At 53.1% G+C, this 18,639-nt stretch overlaps 9 protein-coding genes across 9 annotated transcripts; 4 read left to right on the top strand and 5 right to left on the bottom strand.

The window, feature by feature from the left end:
• Positions 1–999: 999 nt before the first annotated feature.
• MRS44_004090 (uncharacterized protein) lies at positions 1,000–1,971 on the top strand (the record flags this gene model as incomplete). Its single annotated transcript, XM_046277661.2, has 1 exon — positions 1,000–1,971. One exon carries the CDS (start codon positions 1,000–1,002, stop codon positions 1,969–1,971), a length of 972 nt encoding a protein of 323 aa, XP_046125549.1.
• A 698-nt stretch (positions 1,972–2,669) lies between these two features.
• MRS44_004089 (uncharacterized protein) lies at positions 2,670–3,811 on the top strand (the record flags this gene model as incomplete). Its single annotated transcript, XM_065622051.1, has 2 exons — positions 2,670–3,065; positions 3,140–3,811. The coding sequence occupies 2 exons, from the start codon at positions 2,670–2,672 to the stop codon at positions 3,809–3,811; spliced, it is 1,068 nt and encodes a 355-aa protein (XP_065478123.1).
• Positions 3,812–4,400: 589 nt separating this feature from the next.
• On the bottom strand, positions 4,401–5,436 carry MRS44_004088 (uncharacterized protein; the record flags this gene model as incomplete). Its single annotated transcript, XM_065622050.1, has 4 exons — positions 4,401–4,660; positions 4,830–5,208; positions 5,282–5,347; positions 5,404–5,436. 4 exons carry the CDS (start codon positions 5,434–5,436, stop codon positions 4,401–4,403), a joined length of 738 nt encoding a protein of 245 aa, XP_065478122.1.
• A 623-nt stretch (positions 5,437–6,059) lies between these two features.
• On the top strand, positions 6,060–8,701 carry MRS44_004087 (uncharacterized protein; the record flags this gene model as incomplete). Its single annotated transcript, XM_065622049.1, has 3 exons — positions 6,060–6,116; positions 6,178–6,249; positions 6,308–8,701. 3 exons carry the CDS (start codon positions 6,060–6,062, stop codon positions 8,699–8,701), a joined length of 2,523 nt encoding a protein of 840 aa, XP_065478121.1.
• Positions 8,702–9,292: 591 nt separating this feature from the next.
• On the bottom strand, positions 9,293–10,105 carry MRS44_004086 (uncharacterized protein; the record flags this gene model as incomplete). Its single annotated transcript, XM_065622048.1, has 1 exon — positions 9,293–10,105. One exon carries the CDS (start codon positions 10,103–10,105, stop codon positions 9,293–9,295), a length of 813 nt encoding a protein of 270 aa, XP_065478120.1.
• Positions 10,106–10,415: 310 nt separating this feature from the next.
• On the bottom strand, positions 10,416–11,137 carry MRS44_004085 (uncharacterized protein; the record flags this gene model as incomplete). The annotated part of the gene is made up of 3 exons (XM_065622047.1): positions 10,416–10,834; positions 10,905–11,010; positions 11,075–11,137. 3 exons carry the CDS (start codon positions 11,135–11,137, stop codon positions 10,416–10,418), a joined length of 588 nt encoding a protein of 195 aa, XP_065478119.1.
• Positions 11,138–11,657: 520 nt separating this feature from the next.
• Positions 11,658–13,350, bottom strand: MRS44_004084 (uncharacterized protein; the record flags this gene model as incomplete). The annotated part of the gene is made up of 2 exons (XM_046279040.2): positions 11,658–13,063; positions 13,137–13,350. The coding sequence occupies 2 exons, from the start codon at positions 13,348–13,350 to the stop codon at positions 11,658–11,660; spliced, it is 1,620 nt and encodes a 539-aa protein (XP_046125544.2).
• A 284-nt stretch (positions 13,351–13,634) lies between these two features.
• Positions 13,635–15,466, top strand: MRS44_004083 (uncharacterized protein; the record flags this gene model as incomplete). Its single annotated transcript, XM_065622046.1, has 2 exons — positions 13,635–13,757; positions 14,039–15,466. 2 exons carry the CDS (start codon positions 13,635–13,637, stop codon positions 15,464–15,466), a joined length of 1,551 nt encoding a protein of 516 aa, XP_065478118.1.
• Positions 15,467–15,712: 246 nt separating this feature from the next.
• MRS44_004082 (uncharacterized protein) lies at positions 15,713–18,376 on the bottom strand (the record flags this gene model as incomplete). The annotated part of the gene is made up of 1 exon (XM_046272359.2): positions 15,713–18,376. The coding sequence occupies one exon, from the start codon at positions 18,374–18,376 to the stop codon at positions 15,713–15,715; it is 2,664 nt and encodes an 887-aa protein (XP_046125542.2).
• Between the last annotated feature and the right edge of the window lie 263 nt (positions 18,377–18,639).

Genomic DNA, 18,639 nt, shown 5'->3' with positions numbered 1-18,639 from the left:
GCTCATCATAAGGGTGACTAAGGTCTTTTTGACTTCGCGCAGCCGGGTTCAACGCCACCTTGCGGCTGAAATGACATAACACGTGGCGTTGTTCACCACTGCAACCTCTCAACATCCATTGGTCTCTTGCGAAGCCAACTGATCCCCTGCTGGTGAAATTTCGAGCCTTATTCAACTGAATCAACGGACGATTGGTTTTTGTCGAATTCTGAGTCAGTGCAAGATTATGGAACCCTGCCGGAGCTACAGGGTAAGTAAGTGATTTAACCTGTGAAGACGGCTTTGATTCGAGACACAAGTAAAAGGGCTCGGGAACTGGTTGAACATTTGTCTAAAGTGTAGTTAAACATATTCATGTGATTTATCTACACAAGCTTGGTTAATAAAGGACGCAAGGCGTGGATTGCATAACACATTGACTTGATGTGTCAAAGGGCAGATCTCAACTGGTCCTTGACGGTTGGTTTGTACCAACTTCTCATTGATGACAGCAATTACCTAACCCATGACATCCACCTGATATCAAAGCTTAATGCATCTCCAGCCAGTCAAATAAAGACGTTATAAGATCTCAGTGAACTTTATCGGCTTTTGCATGTGTCGCACTGATGTCCATCTCCACCTGCAATTGTCTCTGGTACCGGCGACCTGTTCTATATTGGCCATTTAAGAGTGACCATTTAAAATTGCAGTTTCTCAACGAGCCATTAGACATTAAATAACCCTAAACTGGCGTGAATCTGACCTTCATCGCACACAGAACTTTGGTTGACATTGTCTTGCACGTGGAGATATTCTCCGTCGGAGTTTGCATTTCTGGAGCCGATCCAATAGGAACGGCGAATGATGCCCCACTCCAACCGAGGCATCTCCACCTTGGCCGAAACGTCATCAAAACCAGGGTCTCCCTTGATCAAGGAGCTGAGGAATGTCACCTGCGATCTCATCTTTATCTTCAATCTTAGACTTTCTCTTTCCATCATCTCGTCTCATCTCATCATGGCTCCGACTCTCGCTGAACAAGTTGCCGTGGAGCAGCTGGAAAAGGGAGAATATGTCTCCAAGACGCTCCCCATCAGAATGGGCAACTCCATGCCCATCGCTTACGGAGGCTGCACTGCAGGCGTTGCTGTGAGCGCCGCCTGTGCAACTGCACCTCCCACCATGGCGTTGTATTCCGTGCTGGGACACTTTCTCGGCCCCGCTTCAACCGATAGAAAGTTGCACTGCAGCGTTACACACACCAGAGACACCAGGTCTTTCGCTACACGACGCGTTCAGGTCAAGCAACAGCAACCAGATGGCAAGTTTCGCGTCTGCTTGGAACTCATTGCCGACTTTCACGTGATAGAGCCATCTACTCTCACGTATACGGAACGACCAAACCCCAACTGGCCCAAGCCGGGGAGTGACAAGTGCGAAGACATGGCTGAACACATCAACAAGCTAATCGCCGACGGAACTGTTGAAAAGGATCAAGCCGACGCGTTCCTAGAGTCATTTTCAGCTTTCGACACCTTTTTCGATGCCCAGTACTGCCTCGAAGGTGTCGCTGGTCAAAACATGGGCGGAGCGATCAAGGACAAGGTCACAACTCAAGATGATCGTCACGTCACCGACAAGACATCAGCAGAATGGCAGCGCGCCAGAGATCCCCTCGCAACACATGCCGACAACATGGCCGCCCTATCCTTCCTCATGGATGGCGGTCTATCATTCCTCCCGCTCAGTCACAACCACCTCTGGTTCGACGACGTGACGGTCTGTTCGAGCCTGGACTTTGCTCTGCGCATTTTTGTCCCTGACCTCAAGCTGAACGAATGGCATCTTAAGGAGCGGAGGACTTATAGAGCTGGAAATGGGAGGACGTTTGCTGAGGGAAAGCTTTGGGATGAGCATGGAAACTTGGTGGCGTCTGAGAGTCAGCAGTCTATTCTACGGCTCCAGAAGGGAGTTGAGCCAAAGCTCTGAGGGGCTTTGCATTGTTTATCAGGGACTATAAGGATAGAAAAGCGATGATATAGCCTGGTGAGACTCAGGGTTAGAGAGGGAAATGCTCAAAGCGGTTTAGATATGAATAGATAGGAATCACTTTCGTGATATCTAAATGTTGGATTAAATTATCCCATCAGCTGACAGGAACCACCGGGGGTTCAAGTCAATCACATCCGTTTCTGTGAGGGAAAATTCAGTCCGCCCTTAGCTTTGCCCAAGCAAGAAGCACCGAAAGGGACAGGATATGACAGGTATGCTCATAGTGAGAGAACTATCTTTGTTATCAACACCAGTGGGGCGGTACGGAGCGGAGGTTTCTCTGGCTTATGGGATACAACCCCAGCGGTCCGGTCAGCTAGGCCATCCCCTCACATCCGACAACAATGCTAACTAGACCATAGAAAACGCCAAGTGGCAAGCTAATCCCCGCGGCCCATGTCGGCAAGTCATGGGCCGATGGGAGGTGGCGGTTAACGGCTCGTGGAAGCGGAGTAATAAAGTTCAGATCGGATGAGGTGGTTTCAAACATCGACTTGTCTTTGCCGTCCGCTAGAGGATAAAAAGAGACGTCATTTGAACTCCTCTATGCCTCGTCAGCATCAGCACAATACCCCGGATCTTCACAGCCACTTGGGACTCAATACCATTAAACCCTGCACATATTTGTCTTAAACATGCCACCTAAAGTTGCATTCATCACCGGCGCCAATGGCATCACCGGGTCCGCCCTCATCCGGCATTTGGCTGAAAAGACCGGCCCCGACGAATGGTCCGAGATCATTGCGACATCCCTGTCACCTCTCCAATGCACCGTCAAGGATGACCGCATCACCTTTATTCCTCTGGATTTTACCAAGGATGCGAATTCCTTAATCCCAGAGATGAGGCCAGTCTGCGCAAAAGTCACCCACGCATATTTCTCCTCCTACGTTCACGAGGACGACTTCCAAAATCTCAACAAGGCCAATAAAGCTCTGTTTGAAAACTTTCTTGATTCCCTCCTCGAGGTGGCCCCTAACCTCGAGAGCTGCGTTCTGCAGACCGGGGGAAGCACTACAATGTCCATCTCGGTCCTGTTCCTTCTCCTGCCCGGGAGGAGGAGCCCCGGCGGGAGACTTCTATCGGAAACTTCTACTTCCATCAGGAGGACCACCTCATCCAGAGGCAAAAGGGTCAGAAGTGGCTTTGGAACGTCATCAGGCCGGAGGCCATCATCGGTTACACCGTCAAGCCCAACGGCATGAATGAAGCCCTTACCATAGCCCTGTACATGATGGTTTGCAGGGAGCTCGGCGTCGAGGCAAAGATGCCCACCAACCAGATATACTATGAGGGGTACGACGACATCTCGGACTTCCGCCTGATTGCCGATCTCACCGTCTGGGCGTCGACGCATCCCCACGCGGGGAACCAGGCCTTCAACGTTGCCAACGGCGACTACTTCTCGTGGAAGCATATGTGGCCCCGCCTGGCCGCCTACTTCGGAGCCAGGGCCAGCAGCGATCAGGCATTCTCAAAGCCGCGGCCCGAGTACGGCCAAACTCAGCTCGACACCAGCTTTGAAGAATGGTCAAAGGACAAGCAGGAAGTCTGGGAGCGCATCTGCGACAAGGCTAGATGCCCGGCGGCGAAACCTACCTGGAAGGCCGGGACATGGGCGTTCCAGGACTGGGTGTTTCAGCGAGGTTGGAATGCGACGCTTAGCATCAACAAGGCCAGGGCGTTTGGCTGGAATGGTCACATTGATTCCTATCAGTCTTTTGTTGACGCTTTTGAGAGGTTTGCTGAGCTTGGTCAGCTACCCAAGTTGACTTGACAAGGATAGATAGGTAGCGAACAATGGAACACTGATTGATTAAACCTGGATGTGAAGCACATGTCTCCCGCTGGGTATATGGCATACTATTGCTCTTGTCAGGTTTTATTTGGTTGGCACCGTGTCTTCTCAGATACAGCCATCTCTGTGAGTGAGACAACGGAGCTAAGGTGGCAATACATGAATCGCAAGAGAACCTCCTATAGTATCTTGCATTCAATTAAACCTACTGAAGTACCTTCCAATAGCTGTCCAACTCTGACTGTATTGGGTCTGTTCCCTTCCCACGCCCTTAACCGAAGCTGTCGCATTTCCAACTTTCAATGGCACACGGAAAACGAGTAGGTCTCTTTCATGCTAGCAGCTTTTTGTGTAGCTTTTGGAATATCTTGCTATCCTCTGATACCACGGGTCAAGTTAAAAAATAGCATTGAAAGCAGATGAAACCGTAGCATAGACTGGAGAAAGCAGGATATCTCCCTCTACACACTCCATCATGCGATGTACACCCAGCAAACAAAGAGTCTTGTTCCTACTAAGGAGGTAAAGATTGACACAACCACTAACCTGGTACACTGGCCAATTCTACCTAAGTGTAATAGTGTGGAGCAGATTGGTACTGTTGAAAGACCTCGCGATCATGCCCGAAAATCACCTTGGCCTTTGTGATCTTCTGGAGAAAGTGCACCATCTGGTTCGACTGAGACCACGCATGATGGTCTCGTGTCAGCCAGCCCTGAGTCCCCAGCGAGTCATAATTCTCCCGAACAATGTACTGATCAGATGTGAAGATCCATGTCCCGCTCTTCTTCAAGTTGATCTGAATAATGCAGAGTCCTGGGGTATGCCCTGGACAGTGGTGGATGAATATACCCTGTGCAAAGCCGAGGCTGCTCCCATGGAACGGCTTCCAATTCAAGTCAAATTGGAGGTATGAGGGTAAGTAAAGACCTGGAAGATGGCCGGAATTTAGCCCTCGGAACGAAACAATACTGTATAGGTCAGGTTTGGGACTCACCGAGGTCTGTCTTGGTCGCAACACTGTAAAAGGCATGCTTCAGCTCCAGCTCATGGGCGTAGATCGGGACATCAGTCCCCCTGAAGTGCTCAAGACCTCCAGCATGGTCCAGGTGCAAATGACCGATGATGACGGCTTTGACATCTTTGATGTCGTTTCCCGTCTTCCTGATGGCCACGTCTAGCTCCATATCCTCGGTGTAGCCCTCCCGAGCAAAGAGGTCCACCAGCATAGGGCCCCAGATCTCGGGGTAGTCTTTCCCAGCCCCCGTCTCAAAGAGGATCAACCCCTCTTCCGGGTGGTAGATGAGCACTGAAATCATCACCATGCATCGTCGGGCATGCTCGGGCTTGGGGTTGCTCAAGCTAGAAGTATTTGCCTATGTCGTTGAGAGCAGTGCGTTAGTGTCATTTTCTAGGTTCAGCGGGAAGAAGTAAAGGGCACTGGCTGACATGAGGAAGAAAGAAGCCTTCATCTGCAACGAGATTTCCAAGGTGTAGCAGCCAGATCTTGGTGCCCTGCCCGGTTTCCGTGTCAGTTTGAAGATACAGGTATTTTCTCGAGGATTACTGACCTCGGGCGCTGATTCGAGGTTGGGGACCAACATTGTACGCAGGTGACTTCAGGCAATCAACGGGTGGTTAGGTTTTCATCAAAGGCTACCCACAAACTGTGCCCTCATCCAGCCTGAGAAAGATCCAACTTTTGCTTTTATATCCCCATGCAGAATCTTCAAAGTGGCATGTGAGAACGGTGCGGGGAAATAAGGTTTTGGATCCCGGCTCTACCTTGTTTATTACCACGTGGACAGAAACAGGCACTTTCCGGCAAGACTCCTGCGGTGGCGGTCGGATATGGTGGTCACCTTTACCAGGTCAGACCGCGGTTACTACGGGCCAGGCTCCTCCTGTCGAACACACAACACAAAACAGTGAGTCCCTGGAAAATAACTACAAGTTGTTTAAAATAAAAGTAGGTGGCCTGGTGACTAGTCTACTTCTTTATGCCCCCAGGTAACGCGAGAGTTCTCGCTTGGGCCCTCGCAAAGCACCATGCTTGAGTCGGATAAAGTGGTTGCGCCTGTCGATCCCACCGATGCGCGTTGCCGTTGAGAGACACCTAATAAATTCTGAACCTTGAGTTAGTTATTTCGTTTCGGATACATCGTACTGTAGCCTTCTTACAGTGCTCTCTCCCATCAACTGCATTACCTACCTTTGGAGCAAGGCCATGGAATCCACCGCCGATATCGAAGCCATTCTCACGTCTTTGACGCTAGAGGAAAAGGTGAGTGTCACTCAGAGAGGAGTCCTCTTGTCTGTGTCCGGTATAACGAACCAATCTGCAGATCACGCTTCTTTCTGGGAGGGCGCTCTTTGAATCTGCGCCAATTCCTGACAAGGGTGTGCCTTTCATCAAGGTTGGTGTCCCCTTTCCTCCCTAACAACGTGATGCATACTGATGCACTTTGTCCATAGTTCACAGATGGCCCTAATGGCACACGAGGTCCCGCCGCGGACGGCAACACAGCCGCCGCATGCTTCCCTGCAGCGTGCAGCATCGCCGCGACCTTCGATCTCGGTATAGCCAGAAGAGTCGGTCACGCGCTCGGCCAGGAAGCTGTGGGCAAGGGGGCTCGATGTCTTCTCGCCCCTACCGTCTGCATCCATCGTCATCCCCTGGGAGGACGCAACTTTGAGAGCTTCAGCGAGGATCCGTTTCTGTCTGGGAAGCTCGCCTCGCAGACGATACAGGGAGTGCAAAACCACGGAATAGCCGCTACGATAAAACACTTTGTCGCCAACGAGCAGGAGACGGAGCGCTTTACCGTCAACGAAGCTATTACCGAGCGAGCCCTACGAGAGATCTACCTGCGGCCATTCGAGATTGCAATTAAGGAGGCCTCTCCTTGGGCGGTCATGACGGCCTATAATTGCATCAACGGCATACATTGCGACGCAAACAAGTGGTTACTAGAAGACGTGCTGCGAGGCCAATGGAACTGGAAGGGCCTCGTGATGAGCGACTGGGGCGGCACCAATACCGTCGCCGAAGGGCTCAAGGCTGGCCTCGACCTCGAAATGCCGGGACCGCCGCAGGTGCGGAAGCTTGACGCCGTGATGGAGGCGCTGAAGCAGGGCGAGTTAACAGAGAGCCATATCGACGATCGATCAAGGACAGTCCTTCAGTTTCTTGCACGAGTCGGTGCTTTCAACGACACCGAAACAACGGCATCCAACGTCATCCCAGTCGCAGTTGATAGGCCCGAGCATAGGGCTTTGATCCGAGATGCTGGAGCGCGCGGCATTGTGCTTCTCAAGAATAGCGACCATGTCTTGCCGATCAACAAGGAGAACACCAAGGGCAAAAAGATTGCCTTGATTGGGTACGCTAAAGTCGGCCTCGCTCACGGCGGCGGCAGCGCAGCTGTCAACGCCCATTATAAAATCACGCCCTGGGATGCCCTCCACAAAGCCCTCGGGAAACATGTCGAATTCACGTTTGCAATGGGGGCCCATAGGGAGCGCCTCTTAGCTCCCATCACCAAAGACGCTAGCTACGGAGAGATCATTGGTCTTGACGGTCAACCTGGCTTTACTCGTCAGCTATCCGAGTTTCGTGGGCCCTTGGTCTCGACCATCCACGGGTTCCCGGCATCTGTCTACTCTCCGCTCGGCTCTCAGGAGTCGCTATGGAAAGATCTGGACCTCATCGGGTACTTCACTCCTAAAGAGACAGGCACACACTACCTCGCCTGCTCAGGCGTTGGCCCGACCCAGGTATTCATCGATGACCGTCTCGTCCTTGATCAACCCATGAACTATTCTGACCCAATGGGGGCCTTCTTTGGCGTTGCCAACGAATCGGAAGTCAGGGTTCACCTCGAGGCTAACAAAAAGTATCGCCTGTGTATCCATAGCAGCCCGCCAGTCAACGTCGGCCTCGAGATCCTCGAGGGCCGGACGGGAGTGAGAATGGGCTTTTCCCTCGAGTCGGAACACGACGCCGACTTGGTGACGGAAGCAGCCCATGTAGCAGCCGAGGCTGACATTGCTATTGTCTTCACTGGCCACGACCCTCAGTGGGAGTCTGAGGGCCGAGATCAAGAGGGCTTCCATCTTCCGCGGAACCAGGACGCCATGGTGGCGGCCGTTGCAGCAGCGAATCACAGAACCATTATCGTCAACTCAACTGGCGTCCCGGTTGCGATGCCCTGGGTTGACAAGGTCGCAGCTGTGCTCCAGGCATGGTTCCCTGGACAAGAGTGTGGCAATGCCATCGCCGATGTTCTCACTGGAGCTGTGAACCCAGAAGGGCGTCTTCCGGTTAGCTTTCCGAGAAAAATCCAAGATGCACCAGCCCATGGCAACTTTCCTGGTACCTATGTAAATGGTCGCTTGGAGGTCAACTACGCCGAGGGCGTGTTTGTGGGATATCGGCACTATGACCGTGTTGGTAGTGACAAGTTGAACTTTGCCTTTGGTCATGGTCTTTCGTATACTGACTTTGCCTATGGGAACCTCAAAGTGTCTCAAGAAGCAGAGAACGCCTTCGCGGTCACGGTTGATGTCTCGAATTCTGGGTCTCTAGAGGGGGCGACGGTTGCGCAAATCTACGTTGGAAAGAAGAATAGGAATGCCGACCAACACCCTGTCAAGGCTCTTGTGGCATTCCAGAAAGTTTTTCTGAAGCCTGGCGAGGAGCAGACTCTGCAGCTCTCCGTTGCTATGCGGGACTTGGCTTACTACGACGAGGCGCTGGGGCGGTGGGTGGTTCAGGCAGGAGAATACGACTTTTCGCTGGCATCGTCGGCTTCAGATATCCTGGAGGTTGTCCCCATCACTGTCAAGGGCACTAGTTACTCGCCATAGGCTGCTTAGGATCCGGAGTTGGAGTAAGGTCCTTGATAAAAGCACGTAGCGAAACGTAGGCGTCTTTAGAAATAGATCCCAATCTCGAGGCTACCGTGTTTGTGCCGCACGATTCAACCCTTCAAGGTGATTGAACTACGTTTGACTAAGAACTGCCGAGTTACCTATACATACACTGTATAGTGAACTTCGTGACGTTTCCAAAAGATGGCTGAGGAGCTAGTTATCTTCACCAGAATCTTCTGGCATTCGAGTTGAGGAGTCAGGAATGAAGACAGGACGGTAGTGGCTCGGCGAGTCTTGTGATCCCAGGTCAACAGATACTCAACTGTTAGTTTCTCAGACGCCGGGTTGAAGCAGTAAATGGTGGGTAGGGAACAGCTTTCTATACAGCAGTGACATCTATAGAGACCCAATCCTATCCAATATAATCTTTAGTGCATGGTAGTTACGATACTTGAACTTGGTACCACCATACGCGAAACATGATTGTGGAGCAAGAAAATCTCCCGGCGAGAAATGTGCCAGGGATGGGTATCCTAACAATAGCCTTCCCTAGACGCGGAATCACGATACCAATAGGTCATCCCGTTAAGAACGCTCAAGCTCCTCGTGCTGGACATGCCCGGTGGAAGTGGCTCTACCATCCCCTTTCAGCTTGTCCTCCTTCTCAATGTCCCCATCGGTGGACGATTCACCCTCAAAAACCTCTCTGATCTCCTCCAAGGTACGGCCCTTTGTCTCTGGAAAGAGGAACCAGATAATGCCAAAGAGCAGACCAAGGATGCAACAGAAGACAATATAATACCTCCAGGCGATAGCCTTCATCGCGATAGGGTTGACTTGATTTCCCACGATAAGGCCTGTAGACGCAGTGATATAAGTGAGAGACAGTCCGCGACTGCGAAGCGTAAAGGGGAAGATCTCGACGGGGTAGGCCTGTAATAGGGGTGTCCACGCAATATCATAAAAGAAGTAAAAGATGAAGATAAAGGCGACCACAGCGCGGCCAGCTGCTTCGTCGCGGCTGCTAACAAAGTACGAGGTAAGGCCGGTCCAGACGATATAGCTGGCTAGCATGCCTGCGGTTGAGACCAAAAAGAGGAAACGTCGGCCGAGGCGGTCAACCATGAGAGCGCCTAGAAAGGTTGCGATGATCCAGTTAAAGATCTGAAGCAGACCGTTGATGAGAGTCTGGTCCTTTGCTTCCGTGATGCCGATAGTGTTGAGGACAAGGGTGAGGTAGTACGATGTCACGGCGACGCCGCACCATTGGGAGAACCAGCCAACGATGACGGCGATAAGAGTGCGCCTCCTATTAGCTTGTCCTCGAACAAGATCGAGCCAGGAACTTTGGGACATTTCTTGACTTTCTTCGTTGAGCGCTTGCTGGACCTCGTCCATTTCAAAAGTCACCAGGGGGAGTTGATGTCTCCCCCGGCGTGATAGGTGGCAAAGATCTGTCGCGCTTCCTCTTCCGACCACGAGACGCGAGCCATCTAATCCCGCGTTAGCTAACAGATGATGTCTCAAGAACCATGCAATGTACCTTGGGGATTCAGGGACGAAGAACAGGCCTGCGAGTTGAATTGCCGGTATGGCTCCCTGGAGCAGGGAGGGGATGCGCCAGCTCCAAGTCGAACTAATCTTGAAGGTCCCAAAGGTAGACCAAGCAGCGAAGATGGCGCCGAAATACTAGTCATGGCCAACATGGTTAGCATGATATGAACCCAGCCATCTGTGGACGCGAGGCGGTGAGGGAGGCACTTGCATAGAATGTGTTGTACATGGCCGTGATCTTTCCTCGGTGAGTGGGATATGCAACCTCCGTGATGAGAATAGGGCTCGCCTGGCTGATAAACGAGGTCGAACACCCCAGCAGGGCTCGCGCCGCAACAAAGGTGCCCAGGTTCGGAGACAGCCCTTGCATGATGGCGAAGCCAATGCATGTCACCATGCCGATGAGGAGAGGAAGCTTACGACCCCAGCGATCAGAGACATACGTGACGACCACCATGCCGACCACCTTGCCCAGCGGGTACACAGAGTTCATGAGGCCAAGGATCGCTCCCTCTGGCTGATCGAAAAAGGTTCGCCACTGAGGGAGGGTTTGGAGGCCGTTCATCATGGATCCTAGAAATGTAGAAACCTGTGTTAGAACGAGCCAAGGCCGTATGTACCCCACTGAGTAGCTGTCACATACCATCGTAGCCTAGGGTGGTCGAGGAGAGAAGAGGCACCATGAGACAGCAGTTGAGCTTTAAGAGGTATCCAATCCGGTACCAGGGCCTTGGGTCATCCGGAAGGACCTACAATGCAATGTCAGAGAAGGAGCCGTGGAAAAGAGTTTGCCGTCCCCATCGGGCTACGTACCGCAGCGAGGGCCGGGCCAACAGACGATTCATTGTGCTTCTTTCCGCGGTTCAAAAACCCCATGTTGCGTGATACCCTGTGAGAAAGAGGTGTTGTGATAAAAGGAAAACTGCCAAGGGGAGGATCGACAACTGACTACTTATTCTATTCCAGCAAGCCCCATGGGGAAATCCCCAGGTTTGGCGAGATGAACGATAGCGTGTAGCGGGCGGATGAATGTGGTCATAAACCACATTATCCGACACGCCAAGACTTAGTCTCCCGCTTACATGGACTACGAGAACTCCGCTCCCTTACCCGGCATGTTGATATAATGATACTCTTTGAATGTTTATTTTAGATGATGTAAACAGATATTGTAGATGCCAAAATAACATGAATACGGCTCAGTCAAAAGAGGAAGAAATGGATTTAAAAAAGCTCAAAAATAATAATTTAATTATCAACTATGCAATGGTTTTAATGCTATTTTGTCCCTAGTATCTCTCCTAGAACTGCCTTGAGCTTCGTCTCTGGATCGCTCATTAATCTACGGGACCTCCATGCTACAAAGTGGTCCGGCCGAACCAGCACAGCGCCATCCTCATCCACGCCCCTGACTCGCACCCAATGACGGTAGCAATCCATGTAGTCGCAATGGAAGCCAATCGAGTATCCAGTGATTTTCACGCCAGTCTCTACGGTAATTCTCTTGGCTGCCTTGATCCAATCTCCCCCCGATGCCCGTGAAAAGAGTAAAGGCGCCGTCACCGCTCAAGTCCAGCGTCGATATCCGGGGCGACATTGCGTCCGCAGCCAGCCAGACGTGAGGCAAGTGGTATCCGGGATACGTGGAGATGAACACTTGCCTGATGGCATTCAGATGGTCAAAGTTGGGAGGCTCGTCATCTGGCTCTGCCAAGACTGCTGTTGACTCCTTGTAGACTTGGTTCATCTGTATACCCAGCGCCTGAACCTCATCCTCGGTCGCCTCCATGGCGTCACGGAGTTGTCGTCGTAGCCCCGCACCTTCAGGGGTGGCAGAGGCTAGAACCTTTGTCGCCTTGTCTCGACTTTTGGGGTCGAGGCCTAGGACGTCCCAGAGTCGGCGATGAGCTTCCATTCCGTCGTTGGCCCGGCGGACGATGCCGTCACCGACAGGCTTCCTCTCTACCGTCAAGGTCTCGAGCAAAGAGGGCGTGGCAAGACCCTTTAGCACGTATGCCAGCTTCCAAGAGAGGTTGAAGGCGTCGGAAATGCACGTGTTGCTACCGAGACCGTTGATGGGTGGGTGACGGTGCGTAGCGTCGCCGATGCAAAAGACACGCCCTTGGTGCCACCTCTCGGCGACCTGGTCATTGATGGACCACGAGAAGTAAGACAGGATCTCAATATCGACGCTAGAGTCTCCAATCATCTCATGCAGACGGGCCTTGAGAGACTCGTGGGTCGGCTGGAACGAGGTCGGGTCCTTGGTGGCAGGGTGCATGGAAACCACAAACTCATTCCATGGCCTAACCATGCGGAAGTTCCCCACGGCGGACCACTCGGGTGCTTGAGTGTTCAGGACCCAGTTCAAGCTTCCAGGTCTGTGTGCCAGGTACTTGGTGAGATCGGCTCGGATGTGGACGTTGAAGGCCGTGTTGACTTGGCGTCCGTGAATGGGAATTCCTAGCTGTGTGAGAACAGCGCTCCTGGCCCCATCTGCGCCCACGAGAAATCTCGATGTAACAGTGTACTCCTCGTCACTGCCTCGATCGCGGAGAACGGTAGCAACGCCGCCCTCAATCTCTTGAAACTTGACAAATTCGGTGTGGAATCTGAAGTCGGCCCCGAGCCGCTTAGCCTCTTCGACAACGACAGGCTCAAGAACCGTCTGGGGGATGTCCGACATGACGCAGGGACTTGCGGCAATGTAGTCACCACGCTGTTCTGGCTTATTTCCCCAGGCCCAGAGGCGACCGTACTCCTCGCCAGTCAGAGTGTTGAGCCACGAAGTGTGTTGCATATCTGCCCCATTTGTTGTTTAGCAAATGACTGTAAGAGCGAAGGCATGGAAGAGGTGATAGAGCATCTGGCTTACCGTCAGCGGGTGTTGCTAGACCTCGTAACTTCTGCTCAAGGCCAGCATCTCTCAGCACCTCCATTGCTCTTTGGTTGAAGATGTGTGCCCGGGGGGTGTTGGCCGTGCTCTTGTGCTTGGAGACCACCATCGATTTGATCCCCATTCGCGCGAGCAGTAGGGCGGTCGTGGCCCCCGAAGGACCAGTACCAATGATCAAAACGGGGACTTCCATATTGGATTGTTGATTCATTTGAGCGTCTTTGGTGATGTGCAATTAGGGCGAGAGCTGGTGATGGATGACTCGGAGTTACACCCTGCTAAGCAGCGACCGGTCAACTATTTCAACTCCGTAGGCCTCATCGACGGACGACGCGACAGTACCTGGAAAAGTGGTAAATGGGCTTATTCATGCCTTCAAAAATCCCGTGAGTGCCTTCAATTCCGCGAGACAACATACGTGCCGAGGATCATCTCCATGGTCGGCAATCCCCGTGGCCTACCACATTATCCGACAACATGGCCTTCGGAGCGGCTGGAATTGGACAATGGCCCTCCCCCAGGGCCAACCCCTTCATTCCCGGCGAATTCTCCACGGGTCCACTGAAGGATCCTGGATACGGGGAAGAGAAGAAGAATGAGGTGCCTCGGCGGGCGCTTCAAGATAAATTCCCATCACTGCTGCCCCTCTACAGACTTGATCACACCCAGATACCGCCAATCTGACTCTGCTGGCCTTTTTGAACCAGATACACAAGAAGTCACTCCATTTTCACCATGCAAATCCTCCAACAGCTTCCTGACTTGAGCCTGGCTGAGTGGAGTGCCATCCTGTTAAGCCTCTATATAGTTTATAGCAAGGTACTCCAAGCCCACCATGTGTCCATACATTCATTAAAGCTGACATTTCCCTTTCTTCCTAGCTAATCTATCCCTTCCTTCTCTCTCCTGTACGCCACATCCCCGGCCCTTGGTACGCGCGAGTCTCGCGGCTCCCACTACTATGGGCAACTCTAAATCGAGCTCGAACCGCATACGCCACGAGATTGCTTGACAAGTACGGTCCCGTCGTTGTCATAGCCCCAGACCAGGTTCATACAACCGACGATTCCGCCATGAAGATTATCTACAACCGGTCTTCCAACAAGACGAGCTTCTACAAGTCTATGGGAAGCTGGAAAGGCGTCACCTCGACGCTTGGCTTTGTCGACTATCGCGCTGCTGCTCCTTCGCGCAACAACCTCTTGCAGTGCTTCCAGAATCGCAACCTCTCGGTCTTAGTCGAGAACCTGGAGTCTCACGTTGACGAGTTCATTCAGCTGTTGAAGACAAGCACAAAGGAGGACAGCACAGTAGACGGCGTCGTTGTGTTTCGGCTCCTTGCCCTGGACATCGTCACTGATGTCCTGTGGGGGGAGACAAATACTCTGCTGTCAAGCAGAAACGCCCAAAGCGAGGAGACACCTGTTTTTCTACGCCGATTCCACGCATTCAGCACGTGGAACGCTCTCAAGAGTTTCATCCCTGCCCTCGACATGCTGGTCCAGACATGCGGGAGCAGAAGCTGGAAACAGCTCCGAAACGACTGCAATGACATGGACGTCACGGCTCGCGAGGCGCTTCAGCGGTGGAAGAGCGGCGGCGCTGACAAGAACCGAGAGAAGGACGTCTTGTCGATGCTCCAGTCCATGAACTCTGCAAATGCACCGGCGGTTCCCACTGAGGATATTCCCGCATACATGGTCGAGATGCTCGCCGCAGGGTCGTCCACCACTTCCCACACTGCGGCCTTTGCCTGCTGGCTTCTTACACGTCATCCCGATGCTCAGGATCGCCTGCGCAGGGAGCTCTTTGAGCGATACCCTGATCCTGACGACATCAACATCCGTGAGATGATGGACCTACCGTACCTGGACGGCGTCATCCGCGAGACCATGCGTCTGTACCCGATGATTCCGGGGCCCCTAGAGAGGTATCTTGGGGAAGAGATTGTTGTAGCTGATAAAAGAATTCCCAAGGGTGTCGTGGCATCGACAGCTGCGTACAACCAAGGCAGGTTGGAGGAGGTCTTTCCCGAGCCCAACAACTGGACCCCCGAGCGTTGGATTGACGCTGACGAGCGGATGAAACTGAACTGGACACCGTTCGGATATGGCTGCCGATCCTGCCCGGGGTCCAACCTCGCCATGACAGAGCTCAAGTACATGATTGGCAAGATCTTCCGGTTCTTCCGAGCCGTGACGCCTCCCGGACACGAGCTAGATGCTCTGGAGCTGGCAGATGTGTTTGCTGCTGGATCAAAAACGGGTCACGTTTGGCTCAAGTTCCTAGAGGCTAAGGAGACGATCTAAAAGAAGAGCGTGGGAAGTGGTCTATGGTCTATGGTGAATAGGAGGAAGGGAGGTTGCTGGACGTGTGCTTAGTAGTAGCAGATATATTTTACTGTCATAGGCGAGATCATTTGTCACATGAGAATTTATCCATCAACTCAAGTCCACACCTCTTGACATGTTTACCCAGGTCGTGAAGATGTATAACAAGAAAACCGTCAACCACACATGTGTGAATAATACTAGGTATTAACAGATGCAGTGAAGCTACCCAACCATGGCTGTATCCAACGAACCTGCGTAAGGGAACTCATTCCTCGCCATCACCTTCATGGGCTCGACAAAAGAAGACCATCCCGCAGGATCAATCCGACCATACTGGTCAATGAAGGGCTGCAAAACTCGCGACTCGCCGCATCCCTCATGATCAACCGGCAAACGAAATGAATCGTCAAACCCAAGAAGCGAGAGCCACTCGCTCTCTGCCTTGTCCCTCCTGCATCCTACAAACGCCCAGAGCAGAGCCGCACCGTGATGCAGGCCGATAAAGGCAAGGATGTTGACCTTGGAGCGGCTACTCGCAGCTCGGCATGACTCCTTGTCTAGTAGCGACCAGACTGAACCTACGCGGCTCATGGTGAGCTCCGCCTGCGGCGAGTGTGCCCACTGAACGATCTTTTGGATCATGGCATCGTCTACCGGACGCCTGTTCATGATATGGTACTGGACCTGGTGGACTTTTTCGATAGGCGCCAGCAACCTCATGTATCCTATATGGTATAGGATGAGACTGCTGAGGATGAAGCTGCGGTCCTGCTCAGTCCGAGAGAATGTCTTGACTACGGGAAGAGCCCGTTCCCATTTCCCAAGGGCATGCAGTAGCCTTTTACGGTCGGCCAAGAGGTCGTCCATACGCCTAGAGAGGGCATCGAGGGACTCGGTCTCCGAGGTCATCGATTCTGGCCTTTTCCGGCCAAAGGGAGGCTCGTCTTGCTGACAGAAAACCTGGCATAGATCTTCACTGCCTGGCCTACCTGTGAGACGCTCCAGAAGTTCTCTGTCGTGTGAAAAGCGCCACAGCGGCCACTGGAGCCCAAATAGCAGCAGCTCGTGAGCAAGAGGCTCCAGCGGCGGGAGGATTTCGCCTCTGTCCATCATGATATGGTACATGTCAGAAGCAGGTAGTGGATTGTTGGGCGGGCTGTAGTGATCGATCAGGTCCAGAGCCTGACGAGCCTCCAGCTTCTCCCCAGCCCAGACAGAATGGCAGGTTGGAAACTCGAGCTCGATCTCTTCCAAGGTCACCAAGGGCTTCGTGCTGAGGACGACACTGGTAAAGGTGTCGCCCCTGAAGATGCCAAAGGCGAGACGTCTCCGGGACTCGATGCTGAGCCACAGGGCGAGACGCTCGGCGTCTGGATACACGGACCTCGAGCGACGGAATAGGGCAATGCCGTTCCGGTAGAATGGCGCCGAGAATAGACTCATCTTGCGGGCCTGGGCGACAAGTAGCACCCCAAGATGCTGAGCAAATGAGAAGGCCCTGGACTGGTTAAAGTAGAGGGCTGCGACCTGGGTGAGGAGGCGAGCTTGCGCAAGCCAGATGTGATCGCTTCCGTCGTCTTCAAGTTCCAGCTCCAGGGGAGCGCAGAGGCAACTACACAGAGCCGTGTGCATCATAGAGCCGTACTCCTTTGCAGGACCACCGTCGTACATTGCTCCGATGCTCGAAAGAACCAGGTAGAGGTACGGGTGCAGTTCTCTGGGCTCTAGATTCTGGCGGCTGAGCAGCGGCCACAGGGGGTGGAAGTGATCTAGGTAGAGCTGCAGAAAGCTGTCCATGACGGTCGACGCTGAAGGATCGATTTGGAATGTCTGGGCAATCTTGCAAGAGACAGAGTCCCAGAAGAGCCCGCGGTCCAACGCAGAAAGTCCCCTCGCTTCAAAACCCGCGGACCGAACTACTTCGTCGACAGTTCGATGCTTGTGGATTGCCAGGTCAAGCGAGGCACCAGCATTCGTGACTGACGTTGTCCCTCCGGCCCGTCCACCTGTGGCAGAAGTTGATATGTGTCCGATATCTTGAGTTGTAGGTGAAAGTATTGGGGCAATCTCGGACGGTCTGCATTGGCCAGTTTGACTGGCAAGTTGAGAACCTTGACCCTCTAGGACGTCCCGATATAAATCAAGAGGGAGCCCAATGTCGGCCGATATAATCGAGTTCATTGCTAGATTCGTATCGTCGACCAGGAAGGCGTTCTCATGCAGCCAAGCCCACGGCATCAAGTCGAGCATAGAGTTGTCGAGGTCGTTGGCATGGCTCTCTTGAATATTCGAGCTACACTTGGAGGGCGGCTCCTCCATCCCGGGGCTGGCATCCACCGTCATCGAAACTCGGCCTTGGCCGGCATCTCCATGGGACCATGTGGTAGATGAGTTGCTCTCGACAGTTTCTAGCGTCGCGCCATCGGCCGACCCAGGGGATTCTGACGGGGAGGATCGCCTCTCGCGGTTGAGCACGCGACTCATGCGTTGCGTCGACGTGTCGAATTTGCAGGGCTTACCAGCAAGCCGACAAGCCGCGCAGGGCTGGTGCCCATCGCAGCGCTTCTTGGAGTCACGGCAGCGGTCACATGCAGTATGACATCGCTTCCGGATGCGCTTCTTCGAGTTGGGCCCGCCTCTCAGCGTCGCCCTGTCGGTGTGTAGCTTCATATGGCGGGTTAGGAGATCGTGGCGGAAGAAGCCGACTTCACACACTGGACAGACATCTGTGCACTGATCCGAGTGGTTCTTTTCATGTCGGGCCAAGGCCGTGGCGCTGGAGAAACGTTTGTCACATTGGGCATCGTTGCAGATGAATGAGGGCTCCTCGGCGGGCAACTCGTCAGTTGCTTTTCCAGCAGCGTCTGTCGTTTCTGGGCTTTCCATGGTAAGATCGAGGCGTTTATACAGGCTACCTCCCTAAAGGCAGTGATTGAGGCAATTCAGGTTGTGCCGGGCCTGCCGCGTTGTGGAGGTGATGGGTGGTGAAGAGGGTGGCGAGGAAGGGGTTTGTTGGCTGGCAAAGGAGGAGCCTTTTGTTTCCAAGCACAGCACTGTGGCACTCGACCCCCGCATGGTTAGCGTCATTTCCCCAGAAACAATCATTGGCTCTGTAGAAAACCCCGCAAAAGCCATCTCGTCAAGTTCCC

The sequence above is a fragment of the Fusarium solani genome (assembly GCF_023522795.1).
Source record: "Fusarium solani strain SB1 chromosome Unknown bctg00000002, whole genome shotgun sequence".
NCBI lineage: Eukaryota > Fungi > Ascomycota > Sordariomycetes > Hypocreales > Nectriaceae > Fusarium > Fusarium solani.
Note: the sequence above shows the minus strand (reverse complement) of the source record. Positions and strands in the feature narration are given on the sequence as shown.